The sequence below is a fragment of the Mustela putorius genome, unplaced genomic scaffold (genome assembly GCF_011764305.1).
Source record: "Mustela putorius furo isolate JIRA1106 unplaced genomic scaffold, ASM1176430v1.1 tig00000129_pilon_pilon_pilon, whole genome shotgun sequence".
Lineage (NCBI taxonomy): Eukaryota > Metazoa > Chordata > Mammalia > Carnivora > Mustelidae > Mustela > Mustela putorius.
In genome coordinates, this window is record NW_025421290.1 from 39,317,884 (window position 1) to 39,335,229 (window position 17,346).

Here is a 17,346-nt window from a genome sequence, read left to right on the forward strand (position 1 = left end):
CATTACCAAAATCTCCATGCAGAATACTGGAAATGAAAAACATCATAGGGGTCTCACCATTGCTGCTGGTTTTTGCATTCTTTGCCAGCTGTGCGCGAGTAGCAGCAATCAAACTATCATGAGCCAACTCCTGAACCCGGAGGAACCATGGAATGCTACTGTCCGTGCTCTCACCGGAGAGGAAATCATTCCCTGAATCCTCTGCCTCATCTTGTACAAATACTAAGTGCTCAGCTGAAGAGCCCAGACCTGGAAGAAACAAGGGGATATGTGAAAGTTACCCACCAAGTTACCCTTTTACTGGCCCTGGCTCAGATACTTCGTATCTGGAATAGCTGAATCTGCTCCTGTAGATTTTCACCTCTCACCTCAAGCTTCTGTTCTCCTACTACTTGAGGTTCTCACTTTCCACTCCCAGACAGGCTTATCTTTCTTACCTCCTCTGGTTTCAGAGGCAAAGCTGTCCTCCCAGGGCAAGCAACCTAGGATCCTGACCCTACCAGTCATCTTCTTTTGGCCATCTGCAAGCCATTCCTCTCGACTGGCCACCTCACGACCTGCCCTCAGAGCCTTTAAATGTCTCGCCCATCTTCATTTTTAAAAAGAAGAGAAAATCTCAAGTACTTCTCTAGCTATTCACTCACAGTCAAGTTTCCTGCCAAGTGTAACTCCCAACTTTTGTATCCACTTTATCATCTGTCACGGTTAGAACGCTGGCCTTGACCTCTACCACCTCAGTAACAACTGCTCTTGCTCAGGTCACCAGACATAAACTTCCCAGTCCTCCCCTCACTAGCCTCTCCTGGGGTATGTGGCATGACTTACGACCTTTTTCTTCTTTTTAGACATTTTCCCTCTCTTGGCTTCTCCTATTTCACTCTCCTTCTGTTTTCCTTATCCCTCTCTAGCAGCTCCTCCCCACTCTTCTGCTACTCTCTTAAATGTTTTTTCCAGGGTCCCAGATTTGCCTTCTTTTCTGTTTATGCTTCTGAATCAAAGAATCCATGCTCACTGTTTCATACATTTCCTGAATGCTGATAAGCACCAAAACAACTTATTTCCCACCAGACATTTCTAGAACTCTGTTTCTAATTGTCTAAAGGACACCTCCTCATGAATGTCCCTCTGAAATACATCAACAAGCAGAAACTGGAACTAATCATCCTCCCCCAACCCTGTTCTTGGGCTCACTATCTTGCTGACTGGCACAACCTCATTTCCCAAACGAGAAACTTCTGAGTCATCCTAAAGTCTGCCTTCTCCCTCTATCCATTCAACTTACAACCAGACTATACCAATTCTCTAAAATTATAAAATAATAAGGCTTCTTTCCATCTTAAGTATGACTGAGTTAGATATGCCCCACCCCCAGTTTCTGTCCTCCAGCATGAGCAGAGTTCAGAAAAGGAGAGAGAGTACCTGCTCTTGTTAGGTTAAGAAGAATAAAAGAAGTGCTATCACTCGGCTGTAGATCTTGCAACAAGCTAGGAGACTCTGGAGTGGACAAAAACTCCGGGGACTTCTGTACAGTCTGAGCCCTTGTCTCCTCTCCGTCTGGGCCCACATTCACCTGAAGGCTTCTCAACACAGCTGAGGAAGGGACCTCCTTGGAGGAGTTTGTATGACTTGGAGTATCATCTGACAAAGGGAAAAATATCACGGCATTATGTAGCACCCATATCCACAGAGCTCACTATTCTGATACACAGCACCCTTAAAAGAGCCCTTATAGGAGCAGCAGCATTTTTATTTTACAAATACAAAATTTCCCTCAGAAGAAAACAGAGTGATAACTTTAAGTTTTAAAGGGAGTCAGCCAAAATATGAGGGACAGATTCATTTGACACTTGGCAGTAACAATCAACCAACCATCCACATTTGGACATTATTGGCCTTTGTCCTTTCAAGGCCAGAAATCAGTACTTTTCCCTCGAAAAATGTATTTATACAATAAATACTAACTCAAGAATAGGATTCTAAATTTTTAATTATTTGTCTTGGGAAAAGATTCCCTCCCTTTAATTTTTATAGCATGTATGTGACAGTTCTATTGAGTCACTGGGGGCAAAAAACCACAACCTGAGAAATCACTGAAATTTTATAGAATCATAAATGTTTCATTATATTTATGAGTTTACACTGAAATGTAAAGAAATAATTTGGAAGACTTGCTCTCTAGAACTTTAAAGGGAGGAATGAATTTTTTTTTTTAAGATTTTATTTATTTATTTGACAGACAAAGATTACAAGTAGACAGAGAGGCAGGCAGAGAGAGAGGACAAGCAGGCTCCTGCTGAGCAGAGAGCCCAACGTGGGGCTCGATCCCAGGACCCTGGGATCATGACCTGAGCTGAAGGCAGAGGCCTTAACCCACTGAGCCACCCAGGCGCCCCTAAAATAAAATATTTTTAATCAGGGTACTTGGCTGGCTCAGTCAGAGCACAAGACTCTTGATCTTGGGGTTGTGAGTGTGAGCCCAACATGGGTGTAGAGATTACTTAAATGAATAAATACATAAATAAAAACTTTAAAAATAAAATAAAACATATTTTTAAAAGATTTTATTTATTTATTTGACAGAGATCACAAGTAGGCAGAGAGGCAAGAGGGGGGATCAGTGGGGGAGGGCGCCCTGCTGAACAGAGAGCCCAAAGAGGGCTCAATCTCAGGACCCTGATATCATGACCTGAGGCGAAGACAGAGGCTTAACCCTCTGAACCACCCACGCACCCCTAAAATAAAATATTTTTAATTAAAATTAAAACTAAAGGGGCACCTGGGTAGCTCAGTCATTGGGTGGCTGCTGGTCATGATCTCAGGACTCTGGGATTGAGCCCTGCATGGGGCTCCCTGCTCAGCAGGAGGCCTGCTTCTTCCTCTCCTACTCCCCCCACCCCCACTTGTGTTGCCTCTCTAGCTGTCTCTCTGTCAAATAAATAAATAAATAAATAAGCTTTTAAAAAGTTACAACTGAAGTTAATGTAGAAAAGAAGATTAATGATTTTGTCCTTTTTACTTCAATATTGTTAAAATATTTATTCAACCAATTAAAATCGGGAGAGAAAAATTTAAACCCAATGAAGGTCAAAATTTATTAACACATGGAAATGTATACATACTGAAAATCCATAAGGATCTGGAAAAACTCCAACATACCAGTAGAAAAACAGGAGTTGAATGACAGAAGATATGTGAAAGCTAGGAACTAGACAGGGAAGCCTTAAGTCAACACTGGCTGGTTGCATGTATCTGCCTTCTTGAATCTTTAAACATTGAAAAACATTTTAAAGTCACTTCAAAATCACCTCCAATAGAGGACAGTACCCAGAAGACTTTATTATAAGCTGTCACCAGTCACCAATAGTCCCCCGATTTAACATCAATATTCCAAATTTTAAACATTCCAATTTCCAGAAAATAAAGAATTCACTGCACCCAAAAATAATGTTCTCCTTGGTAACAGTCCAGGGATAGGATCTCCTTCTCCCCATCCAAAGTTAACCTCACAACTCATGATCAGCATTCTAGTTCCTCCTACCTCTCCTGGAGCCTCCCCACTAATTAGCCTCTCTTTCTGTTTACAGCTTCTCTAATTGGCTCTTTCCTCTTAGCATAAAACCATCCTCAAATATTTCAGATCTTAAAAAAAGAATTCTGCCATCTACCTTATATCCTTCTCTTTTTCCTTCCCGTAGCAGGAGAGCCTCGAGAAAGTGTAGTTCCTTCCGCCACTATCCTTACCTTGCACTGACACCTCAACCCTCTACACCCTGGTTTTCCATTCCCTTTCCATGGAACAGGTCCTGCCAATGTCAACAATGGCTTTGTTGGCCCTATCTCATTGGGACAGTCCCTATCCCACGGGCCTCTTAGAAGCATCTGCATACTGACTATTCTCCTGAGTTCTATGCCCGCATTCTGTAGGAATATTTCTCTCACTACTCTAGCCTTTCTTTTTCCCTCCTTCATAGGCTCTCCTGCTTTACCCTGTACCCTGAATAGGGAGCTCCACATTGATCCTTTCCTCTCACTCTCACATTCTATGAATGATCCTATCCATTACTGTGGCTTAAATTACCAATTAAGTAATTGGTAATTAAGTAACTCCCATGGTTGCTTATTCTCCATAATTCCTAGTTTTTACAGTTTCTACCAGTCAGTTATAAAGTCATTTATCCCATCCCACCGGTATGATAGAGCAGGCTAAGCTCTTAAAAATTGCTTATCTTATGTCTTGTACTCTTCATTTTTACCTGGTAACATTAGCCGACTGCATTCTGGGGCCTCAGTCACTGGAAGGAGGGACAAGCAAGTAATGTCTTTAGCTTCTGATTCTACTAGCCCCTGTCCCAATGGGATGGACGTATTCTGAACAAACTGTACCAGGAGCTGGGGAGTGGAGGAGGAAGAGACAATATTGAAAAATACAAGTTGTTATGAATGAATCCAAACCTCTGAATTTACAACAAGTTCACAGCTTAATTAACTCTTTATTGCTTACTAGTTTCGAGCACATTCAGAGAAAAACTACATTAACTACAAAATAACACTTAAAGTTATTTTTATAAAGTGCTCTGTTCTAAAGAAAAGCTATATTATATTGACTCATTTAATCCTCATCATAACCCAGTTAAGATTGAACATGTATTTTAAAGATTAAAAAAAAAAAAATCACAAATAAATAAATAAATAAATAAAGGAATCAAGTTGAAGACATCCAATGACTTATCTAAGGTCACATGACTAGTAGGGGAAGTAAGTCTTCCAACTTATATCATCTGATTCCAAATTCACTGACCTTTCCACTATGTGACACAGATATACTAAAATTAAAGCAAGAGAAATGAAAAAAAAAAATCAAAAATGTTTAGGGGTGCCCAGGTGGCTCAGCCAGTTAAGTGTCCAACTTTGATCTCAGCTCAGGTCTTGATCTCAGGGTCATGAGTTCAAGCCCTCTGATGGGCTCCACACCTAGCATGGAGCCCACTTAAAAAAATAAAATAAAATAAATAATAAATAATGTTTAAATCCTCTAATTACATTTATAAAGAAAACACTTTCAGATATATATAAAATTAATTGAAAAATGGTTGTGGTAGTAAATATTCATATATGTACATATACATCCACATGTTATATAAAATTTCTGTCATTACATGATTACCTAGATGTATAATAACTTATACTTACTTAAAGAAACAAAAAAAGCGACAGGTAAAAGAAGTTTTTAAATCTTTGAGAAAGTACTTATTGATAGAAAAAAATAATAAACTAGTAGTTAACAACCAAAACCATATGGCCCACAAAACCGAAAATATTTACTATCTGGCTCATTACAGAAGTTTACTGACTTCCTGACGTAAGGACAAACCTTGGAAGATAGCCCACAAAAAATACAAACAGATAGACAGATAGATAGCACTGCCTGGGCTCACCTCTGGTTTGGATTCTAACTCATCTGATAACATTGATTCAGCTTCCAAATCCTGTAGCTGTTCAGGGGACAGGTTAAAAATTTAACTCAGTCAAAGACACCTTCCTGTTATGCTCATATTCCTCTAGGAAATGCTATGCTTTTCCTGTAAGATGCTGTGCTGGGTGGGTAGTCAATTCAGCCTAAAGAAGGATGAGAGAGAGAGAGAGAGAATTAGAGGAGTAGAAAAATGTAGCTAAATAAACAAAGGTAAGTCTACATATCTGAAAATCACAACAAGCAAGCAAATAAAGAATTCAACCCAAAACACTTGTTTTAAAATAGAACAAGCCCAACAGATGTAAAAACCCATTAAAAGTTGTACTTTGAAAAAGAAAACAAGTTGTACTTTGTGGAATTTCTACTTCTACTAACCTATTTTAAGAAAAGGTCTTAAAAATAGAAAAAGTATATGCCTAAAGAATTTCATGTTAGCATCTATAATAATAAACAACTGCAAGCAAGATATAAATACATATATATACCCAACACTTAAGGAATGGTTAATTAGATTATAGCACTGTCACTTAAAAATATGGTTATAAAAATAACACAACAGCAAAAAGTGCTAATGACATGTTAAACTACAAAAACAAAATACAAAATTATATACTTGCTATTATTAAAACTAGTTAAGATATGAACAGGAAAAAATACAAGGAAATTAATACAACTATGATAGCAGCTATATTAGGTGGCAGGCTGGTATAACTTATTTTTCTTTTCTCAAGTTCCTCATCTTTCTAAAAGTGGTTACAGAGTCAAAATCTGAACATGTTTCCCAAAAGTAGGACCCTTGGGACCCTGATGTCGCTATTTTCACCCCATAATTAAAATTCTTACCTTCTTATCACTTTATTTTTTTCAGACTTTTGACAAAAGAGTTCACTGTCTTTTGTACAAATGTTGCTAAAATTGGGACCACTACCATACACAAAATAATTGTGCAGTGTAAAATGCACCCAGGATGGGAGTTTTCAATTAATACCAAAGTTGACTGGAAAGTTAGAATAAGGTAGGTTTACTCTACAAAAAAGGTATTTAAGAAGTTCCTGAATAAATGTTTATTGTTCTGTTGGTTCCTTCCTCTCCCCCTTGCTGGTTTCCAGAAATCCTCATTTTCATCATTAAAAAAAAACAAAAAAACAAAAAACAGGTCACAAGATATTAATGAAAGTGTCCTTTGTTTCCCACATAAAATCAAGTATCATAAATCTCTGACTTTTCCTTTCTCTTATGTTTTTCTTATTCCAATCCTACACATACTAGTTCAATGCTGTTTATTCAACCCTCTTTTTCACAGAGGAAGGAACCAAGACTCAGTGCTCAAGTTATTAAGCTGCAGAATCTGGACTCCCACCCACAGAGCAGCTGGCATAAATAGCAATTACATCTACCTACTTACATCTATCTACATCTGACCTTGAAACACCAGGGTTTAAGAATTACTATTCCTGGGCGCCTGGGTGGCTCAGTGGGTTAAAGCCTCTGCCTTTGGCTCAGGTCATGGTCTCAGGATCCTGGGATCGAGTCTCACATCGGGCTCTCTGCTGGGCAGGGAGCCTGCTTCCTCTCCCTCTGCCTGCCTCTCTGCCTACTTGTGATCTCTCTCTGTCAAATTAAAAAAAAAAAAAAAAAAGAATTACTTCTCCCCAATTCCAGTTCATCTCAAGAAGCCAAGAAATAACCAAATATTTGTTCAGGTTTTTCTTAAGGTTCCTCAAACTCTTGAGTTTCCAAGATTGCAAAATCTCTAAGAAACTAGACAACAATTTGTTGCCCTTTATATTTGTTAGGCTTCTTAGAAATCAATGACGCTGGCTGCGTTTCCATCATCCTCACCTGATGAAAAAAAAACGAAGTTTATGAATATTATGAATATGTGCACCAAACAAGGGAAAAAATCATATACTGGTTCTTAGATACTTTTGCAAAGCTGTAATAACAACTTAAAGAAGAAAGCTGCCACCTCTAGATCACCACTTCTCAAGGGTCCATGGTTATCTATGGTATCTTTTTTTTTTTTTTAAAGATTTTATTTATTTATTCAACAGAGAGAGATCACAAGTAGGCAGAGAGGCAGGCAGAGAGAGAGAGGAGGAAGCAGGCTCCCCACCAAGGAGAGAGCCCGATGTGGGGCTCGATCCCAGAACCCTGGGATCATGACCTGAGCCGAAGACAGAGGCTTTAACCCTCTGAGCCACCCAGCCACCCCTCTATGGTATCTTTTTATTTTAGTGTCATTTCAGCGATAATTTTTCAAAAAGTTAACATGAGCATTTTCTGAAACAAATGGGTATCCATATCATAACTGAGTTCTGCCCAAATCTGCTGCCCAGCAGGTTTGTATGTGTACTATATGAACTAAAGAGAGACTAGTAGGACAGAGAAGCATAGGCAGGCTGACCTCAAGACACTGGGGCACTCAGTACCTTATCAAGCTGTGTAAACCTCATCTTTAACACAGCAACTCACCATGTATATTAGCTGGAAGTGTGATGGCAAATATGCAATTAAATTTGTTTCTATTCTCAATTCCCATTATCATTTCACAGGTTTCAAAAACCGCAATGCAAATTTTTTTTTTTTAAAGATTTTATTTATTTATTTGACAGAGAGAGATCACAAATAGGCAGAGAGGCAGGCAGAGAGAGAGGAGGAAGCAGGCTCCCTGCTGAGCAGAGAGCCTGATGTGGGACTCGATCCCAGGACCCTGAGATCAGACCCGAGCCGAAGGCAGCGGCTTAACCCACTGAGCCACCCAGGCGCCCCTGCAATGCAAATTTTTAAGTAACAGCTTCACTGAGATATAATTCATATGCCATACAATTTACTCATTTAAAGAGTACAGTTAAATTATTTTTAATATATTCACAGTTGTACAACCACAACCACAATCAATTTTACAACAATTTCATCACTCCAAAAAAGAAACCCTGTACCTATCAGCAAGCACTCCCCACTTCCTCCCAAACCCTCCCCAACCAGGCCTAGGCAACCACTAATTCCTGTCTCTATGGAATTGCCTATTCTAAACAGTTCACATAAATGGAATTATACATGTGATCTTTTGTGGGTGGCATGATGCTCCCAAGGTTCATCCCTCTTGTAGCATGAATCAGTACATAATTTCTTTTTATTGCCAGCAATATTCTATTGTATGGATATACATTTTATTTATCCACATATCACTTAATGGACACTGGATTATTTCTACAATTTGGCTATTATGAATAATGCTGCTATGAACACTCATGTACAAGTTTTTGGGTAGACTCTTTTGGATATACACCTAGATGTGGAATTGCTAGGTCATATGGTAAGTCTATGTTTAACCTCTTGAAGAATTACCAGGTTATTTTCCAAAGTGTCTGCACCATTTCATAATCCCACGAGCAGTGGATTTCTCTCCATCCTCATCAACACATTATTACAGCCCTCCCAGCAGGTGTGAATGGTAACTCATTGTGGTTCTGACTTGCATTACCTGGTGACTAATGATGTGCTTATAGACCATTTATACGTCTTTTCAGAAGAAATACTTATTCAGATCACTGGCCCACTTTTTAAACTGAGTTGTCTTTTATTATTGATTTGTAAGAGTTCTTTTTATATTCTAGATACAAGCCCCTTATCAGATATACAACTTGCACAAACTTTCTCCTATTCTGTGTGTTCTCATTCGCAACACAAATCTCATCTTCATTTGAACAAGGCAACTCTAACTCTGCTGTTCTCTAACAAAACCTCATTAAAATTGGCATTCAAGGACCTTAGTCAGTTTTGGTTACATATGAGATCCCACTATCACATAATGCTACAAAGTCTTGACACTTTAAACACATACCTTGTATTATATTCTCTGCAAAGTATTACTAAAGTTAAAATGTAGAAACAGGAAATATATTATTGAACCCAAGGCTAAATCTTTCCACTATTAAGTTCAACATTAAGTACTGCATTTCAGTAGAACAACATCTCTACCACATAATATGAATGTTATTTTGAATTTTGTTTTAGGGTGTGGTTTACAACTGTATACTTATTCATAAAGATATAAATCCATGGCAACAACTGATATAATCCTGATAACCTAAATTCTACTACCTACATGGTTCCCTAGAGCCATCAAAACATCAGACTGCTAATATTGTAATAAATCTGTATGGTGGCAGATGGTAACTACCCTTATCTTGGTGGGCACTAAGTAGTGTCTCAAACTGTGGTAATGTACCAAATTGTCAAATCATTACGTTGTACACCTGAAACTAATTTAACATTGTATGTCAGTTATTCATGGATTAAAAAGAAATATATATTAGACTGCTTAAAGAAAACAATCTTGGTTCAACATATGTCAATTTTTTAAAAATCCTCTGACCCTGGGCGCCTGGGTGGCTCAGTGGGTTAAGCCGCTGCCTTTGGCTCAGGTCATGATCTCAGGGTCCTGGGATCGAGTCCCACATCGGGCTCTCTGCTCAGCAGGGGGCCTGCTTCCCTTCCTCTCTCTCTGTGATCTCTTCCCTTCCTCTCTCCTACTGTGATCTCTGTCAAATAAATAAATAAAATCTTTAAAAAAAAAAAATCCTCTGACCCTACCGCTGTTATTACTGAATTATTTGTAAATTTGTTTTTTTTTTTTAAAGATTTTATTTATTTATTTGACAGAGAGAGATCACAGTAGACAGAGAGGCAGGCAGAGAGAGAGAGAGGGAAGCAGGCTCCCCGCTGAGCAGAGAGCCTGATGCAGGACTCGATCCCAGGACCCTGAGATCATGACCTGAGCCGAAGGCAGCGGCTTAACCCACTGAGCCACCCAGGCGCCCTGTAAATTTGTTTTGATTTTGTAGTTGATTAAGAGCTACTGGGGGCTTCAGCACAGGAAGGATAAGAATTACTACCTAGCTTTATGTCAAAGTATATTTAGAGTAATTAAAATAAAAAATTGCCAGTATGGGGACCAATATAGTGTTCAATGCAATGTTCTTCCTTTAAATGCAATTTGAATGACAGTGGAGTGAAAGGCTCTGCTCTTACTCAAAAGGAAGCTATTTTTAAATAATTATGGATCTCAAGGATATTCTTCCCAGGCTTTCTTATGCTATTAAGATAAGAGACTAGAAATGTAATACTAAATGGTCATCCCAAGTTCTTTATTTTTTTTTTTAAAGATTTTATTTATTAATTTGACAGAGAGAAATCACAAGTAGACAGAGAGGCAGCTAGAGAGAGAGGGGGAGGGGAAGCAGGCTCCCTGCTGTGCAGAGAGCCCGATGTGGGACTCGATCCCAGGACCCTGAGATCATGACCTGAGCCGAAGGCAGCAGCTTAACCCACTGAGCCACCCAGGCGCCCCACCCCAAGTTCTTTAATGTGAACACTAATAGTTGTTCTCTTTTTGTATCTTTACCTGGTAGGCAAAACTTATATCCTTATTTGCTTTCAAATTAGAAAAATTACTAATTTAGCCCCATAAATAATAAAAAAGATAATGACATTTAACAGTCAGCAACCAAGGGTACACCCATCAATTCATACTTTCCACAAATCATAAATAAGGCATCATGTCTCCGGATAAAGCGCTCACAACAAAACAAAATGATCTCAGACACCCAGCAATTGGTCTAAAAGATATTATTAATAAATATGAAATAAGTAGTTCTAGTCAGACCCTATTCTCCCTCTACTCTTGGCAACAACAGAATTTTTACTGTGTACGTGGTTCCCTATGGCCACCAAAAGCATATTAGACTGCTTACAGAAAACAACCTTGGTCTAGCAGAAATTCTATTTTTTAGAAATCCACTGACCCTGACAATGCTATTACGTTAATAGCTACTAATAGAAGAAAATGTTAATGTTATCCCTTAGTCAATCTAAAGGTTAAAAAGAATGCAGGCAACACAAATCTTTGCAATGAACCAAAGCAAAGAACACAGAAAGCCCTGAAAAGTTCTATAAATTGGAAACAAAAAACTCGTAACAAGCAAAGCAGATTTTTTTTTTTAAGATTTTATTTATTTATTTGGCAGACAGAGACCACAAGTAGACAGAGAGCCGGCAGAGAGAAAGGAGGAAGCAGGCTCCCCGCTGAGCAGAGAGCCCAATGCGATGTGGGGCTCAATCCCAGGACCCTGGGATCATGACCTGAACTGAAGGCAGCGGCTTAACCCACTGAGCCACCCAGATGCCCCGCAAAGGAGATTTAAGACAACAGCAATCTGTATGATCTAGACCATCCTGAGAACAATTCTCTTTCTGTTTTTAGCCAAATAAACAAATCCTGAGAATTGAAGTTGATTAACTGCATTCTTCTTCTACAGTACACTCAATATCATCAGCAAATTATGCATTAACATTAAGTAGCTGAACAAGTAAATTAAGGAAGCTGAGCTATATTAAAAAAAAAAAAAAAATCCCAAGGTCTCTAAAACAGAGTCTAAATTATGCCTCTGACATTTTGGTTGAGACCTAGGCAGGCTACTCATCTTCTGGACCCTAGGAAATTCATCTGAAATACAGATACAAAATCTACCCTAGGATTATTTATGATTCAGTCAAAAGAAATAATTAAAAAATTCTTCAGAAACAAAGCTCTCCATAAGTGGTTAAGAAACAAGTAAATAGGGTGCCTAAGTGGCTCAGTTGATTAAGCATCTGCCTTCAGCTCAGGTCATGATCCCAGGGTCCTGGGATCAAGTTTCACTGGGCTCCCTGCTCAGTGGGGAGTATGCTTCTCCCTCTGCCCTTTCCCCCAACTCCTGCTCTCTAGCTCAAATAAATAAATATCTTTTTTAAAAAGAAACAAGTAAATGTTTCAAATGCTTTGTATATTCTAAAAGATTAAGAAATGTGGGCGCCTGGGTGGCTCAGTTGGTTAAGGGACTGCTTTCAGCTCAGGTCATGATCCTGGAGTCCCGGGATCGAGTCCCACATCGGGCTCCCAGCTCCACAGGGAGTCTGCTTCTCTCTCTGACCTTCTCCTCGCTCTCACTGTCTCTCTCTCAAATAAATAAAATAAAATAAAAATGTGCCTGGCTGGCTCAGTTGGTAGAGTGTGTGACACTTGATCTTGGGGTCAGGAGTCCGAGCCTCATGTTGGGTGTAGAGATTACTTAAATTACTAAAATCTTAAAAAAAAAAAAAAAAAAAGAAATTTAAAAAAAATTTTTATTTTCTTACTACTGAGTCCAAATTTCCTATAATGCAGTGGTTTTCAAACATTTTTGACTGCAAATCACAGTAAGATACATTTGCCATCATACCCCAGAGAATGAAATACTCACTGAGACACATACAAATAACACATTTTCATGAAACAAAATTAGACTATACTAATCTCTATTAGTCTAGACTAATATACTAGTCTATTTTTAAGTTTTTTAAAAATAAAACTTACTAAACTCATCTCAAAAGCTACTAAACAGATTATATCCCAAAAATTGAAAAACAGTATAAAGTATCTTCAAAAGTCTCAAATGTATATGTTACACAGATACTCAGACATAAAACATAAAGCCATTGATATAAACCTGCCATAAATATATATTACAATCAACAATTATCATTGATCAGAGTCTTGGGAAATCTGAAATTACCTGAATCCTCACACAAGACAGGAATTAGCGGTAACACCATGTTAGGAGGGTAGAGATGGCCTAAAACTAATGCAAGCTACAAGGAGAAATACTGGGCAGGACAACGAAGGCAAATAAACTCAACAAGCAAGAGGAGAACAGAGCTGGTACAGGTGTACCTTGCCTCCGTCCTGACTGCCAGACACAAAGGGGTATATTCCAAAGGGAAAAATGACTAGGGGCATTTACTGCTCTGCCTCAAGGAAGAAACAGAAGATCATTGTGTCAATTTCTAAAAAGCAATGTGATTCCACCCTAGGAAAACAAAGCCTAGAATATCAACACTGCTCTTATTTTAGAGAGGTAGAAAATGCCTTGACCTTGACCCAGTTTCAGAAAGAGTGGGTGAGAAAAAAAGAGGGAAGAAATTGAGAAACACTGCAGTCCCGCTGGTCAGCAACCAATCCACTTCTCAGTTCCCTGCATATCTACCTGCGGCTGACCACAAATACAGACCCAAACAATGCTTCACTAAAGATGAAAAAACTAAAACAAAAATTCTACCAATGGTAGAGAATTACCATGATCAAAAATGAAAATTAAAAAAAGAATAGTTTAGGGGCACCTGGATGGCTCAGTGGGTTAAAGCCTCTGCCTTCGGCTCAGGTCATGATCCCAGGGTGCTGGAATCAAGCCCCACATCGGGCGGGCTCTCTGCTCTGCAGGGAGCTTGCTTCCTCCTCTCTCTCTGCCTGCCTCTCTGCCTACTTGCGATCTCTGTCTGTCAAATAAATAAATAAAAAATAAAAATAAAATCTTAAAAAAAGAAAAGAATAGTTTAAATTTTGGTATAAAATAGTAGTCCTGCGGGGCACCTGGGTGGCTCAGTGGGTTAAAGCCTCTGCCTTCGGCTCAGGTCATGATCCCAGGGTCCTGGGATCGAGCCCAGCCTCGGGCTCTCTGCTCAGCAGGGAGCCTGCTTCCTCCTCTCTCTCTCTGCCTGCCTCTCAGCCTTCTTGTGATCTCTGTCAAATAAATAAATAAAATCTTAAAAAAAAAAAAAGTAGTCCTGCGATGTCTGGGTGCCTCAGTCAGTTAAGCATCTGAATGGGGAGGCTGCTGCTTCCTCTGCCTGCCGATCCCCCTGCTTGTACTCTCTCTCTCTCTGAGAAGTAAGTAAATAAAAAAAAAAAAGTCATAGGAAAAGAAAAAGTAACTAGGGACAAATAGGGTTAAGCATCTGCCTTGGATTTAGGTCATGATCCCAGGGACCTGGGACTGAGCCCTGCATCAGGCTCCCTGCTCGGTGGAGAGCCTGCTCCTGCCTCTCCCTGCCACTCCCACTTGTATGCATGCACACTTTCTGACAATTAAAGGAATAATCTCTTTAAAAAAGTAACTTTTTATATCCATATCTAGCATACTACGGAAGCTGATTAAATTCTAACAAACCAGTTAACAGATACCAGTGAAAGAAATTTGGAATGGAGGAGAACTGGAGAACTGTGAAACCAGAATGAATTTTAGAAACTATAGGATTCACCCTGGGCCTTCCCTCTTCCTTCTCAGATCTGCTTAGGTGTTTCATGCCTACAGCCCCCATTTTTATTCCAGTCACCTCCGCATTTCTCTGCATTTGTCTCTACTTTCAAAGCTCTAATCACTATCCAACCCATCACTTCACTAAAACGTCTCTTGTAAAGGTCACCGAAGATCTTCATGTTACTAAATCCAAGGGACACTTTGCAGCCCTCATCTTACTTGACCTTTGCAATAAACAACTACTATGTTCAATTACCCCACATTCATGTCTCCTGCTCGGGTGACAGATTGACGTCCTGTCTGGGGGTCTGTCCCCTCCCCCACTGAATACCTCCTTCAGTGAGACTGTAGATGAAGGTGTTCTTTTCGTCACTGGCCAACTGTTGGACACTTGACCTATATTGAACAAATCAGACACTTTCCCTCAGAATGTGAATTCTAAAAGAAGTAACAAAGGGCTGAAAACGGCTGCAGTGGCCCTTTCATGCCAGTAATGCTGCTTGCAGCCTCCCCTGGGGCTGCTCACGTTCCTGACCTTGATGAAGCCAGGGTCTTCATCGTTTCCTTTGATCTCAACAGCTGCCCACATCCTTGTTACAGACTCCTCTTCTGAAGCAAACTGGTCACTTGCAACCAGAGCCGGAACTGACATTATCCCTTAGAGGCACTGCCTCCTTCCTCCAACACTTCACTTACACCCTCTGCTTCCAAGATACATGTTCCTCATTTTACTCTTCCCTCATTGCCACACCTCCAGTTTTCTTTGTTAGCTGCTGTACTCTTCCTGCACTCAGCCTCTCAATATTACTATTCCTCAGGATAGTATTCAGGCTCTCTTTTCTTGCTACACTCTCTTCCTAGTGCAAACTTACGGCTTTAGTTGAGTTTTAAGTTTTTATTTAAATTCCAATTAGTTAACATACAGTGCAGTATTAGTTTGAGGCATATAGTACTTATTCAACGCTTCCACACAATACCTCGTGTTCATCACCAAAATTTGTATCTGCAGCCCAGGTAGCTCCTCTGACTGCAGACATATATGCAATTGCTTACTTGACATCTCTACTTAACAAAACTTGACATCTCAAATTTTAACATGTCCAAAATGAATTCTCTCCCAAGCGTGTTTCCCATCACGCCCTGCCAGCCCTACTCACTACACCCCTCTACTCAAGATGGGACCACCATGGGGCACCTGGGTGGCTCAGTGGGTTAAAGCCTCTGCCTTAGGCTCAGGTCATGATCTCAGGGTCCTGGGATGGAGCTCAGCATCAGGCTCTCTGCTCAGCGGGGAGCCTGCTTCCCCCAGCCCCCCTCTCCCACCTGCCTCTCTGACTACTTATGATCTCCCATCTATCAAATAAATAAATAAAATCTTTAAAAAAACAAAAGATGGGACCACCATTCACCCCACTTAGAAGTCGTTTTTACTACTTTGTTTCCTTTGCTCCCAATATCCAGTCCAGCTGCAAGTCCTATGGAGACAGCAAGGCCAGCTACTTCTATCTCTACTGTCACCACCCTGTCACAGGCCCTATCAGTACCTGTCCTAAACCACTGGTAGTGCTATCTCACTGGTCTCCCTGCTTCTATTCTTGCCTCCCTTCATTCCATTCTCTTGACAAGGAGTAAATATCACCTTAAAATGCAAGTCCTCTTATATCACTCACCTGCCTGAAAGTCTACATGGCTTCCCAAGGCACCTAGACAAAATCCAAACTCTTTATCCTGGCTTCTAAGAACTATGTGATCCATTCCTGCATCTCCAACCAGCCTCCAGAGTCAGTCTCCCTAGGAGCTCACCAAGCTTCAGCCATCTTAGTTCCTTGAACAAATTAAGCTCTTTCTGGTGTTAGGGATGTGTACATGTCATTTCCTCTACCTTAAAACACTTTCACCTCTCTCTACTTGATTAGCTCTTTTTTCATTCTTCTGGGTTCTGTTTAACTATCAACTCATTTACAAAGGCTTCGTCTGATCACCTTATCCAAAGAAGATTTCCCAAACTTCCAACTTTTTTCTCTATTTCTGCTGTTTCTAACTTTCTGCTGTTTCTAATTCCTCTTTTTTTTTTTTTTAATATTTTAAAAATTTATTTGTCAGAAAGAGAAAGAGCACAAGCAGGGGGAGAAGCAGACTCCCAGTTGAGCAAGAAGCCCAAAGTGGGACTCAGGTCTCGGGGATCATGACTTGAGCTGAAGGCAGACACTTAACCGACTAAGCCACCCAGGCGTCTTGCTATTTCTAATTCCTTTGGTTTTATACAGTATTCATTCTTTGCCTGGCTACCCTGTATGTTGTAAGCTCCATAAACAAAGGCAGGAACTAATTTGTCTTCTTTACAACTTTATCTTCCACCACCTATCATAGTGCCTGGCAAAATATTATATGTAATTCATAAGGAATTTAGGTCTCCATAGTCATTTCTAATACTGTGACACTCTTAAGGTTGGCTTTACTATGAGATTTAAGGAATTCCATACAAACTTCCTGCAAGCACCTAGTAGGCACTGAAGAAACATCTGTACAGTGAATGAATGACGTGCAAATAATACCAAAATTTTTGTCTCTACTCCTGACCTCTCTTCTGAACTCCAAATTTTTATTTCTGACCGCTTGCTGAGTATCTCCTCACGGATATCCATCTCAAACCTAACAATGTCCATAATCCAGATTATCATCTCCACCACCAAACCTGTTCTTCTTCCTGTATTATCCATTTCAATTATTGCCCAATCTTCTACCCACTCAACC

At 39.8% G+C, this 17,346-nt stretch overlaps 1 protein-coding gene across 7 annotated transcripts in view; it reads right to left on the minus strand.

Annotated features, from left to right (window-relative positions):
* The window catches only part of ZNF410 (zinc finger protein 410), a 40,343-nt gene that overhangs the window by 20,738 nt on the left and 2,259 nt on the right, over positions 1–17,346 (minus strand). For 3 of the 7 annotated variants that reach the window (XR_198498.3, XM_004739305.3, XM_004739304.3), the window contains exons 2-5: positions 5,436–5,616; positions 4,254–4,389; positions 1,420–1,638; positions 58–249 (exon numbers count right to left, since the gene is read on the minus strand). Coding sequence is in view for 6 of the 7 variants with exons in the window: in XM_004739305.3 (XP_004739362.1) it covers positions 58–249; positions 1,420–1,638; positions 4,254–4,389; positions 5,436–5,468 (580 nt within the window). In the remaining variant the exon portion in view is untranslated. Of the gene's footprint in view, positions 1–57; positions 250–1,419; positions 1,639–4,253; positions 4,390–5,435; positions 5,617–6,878; positions 7,026–7,119; positions 7,316–17,346 lie in introns of those variants that run through there. The other 4 variants (XM_045072470.1, XM_013058800.2, XM_013058805.2 and 1 more) reach the window with 4 other exon arrangements.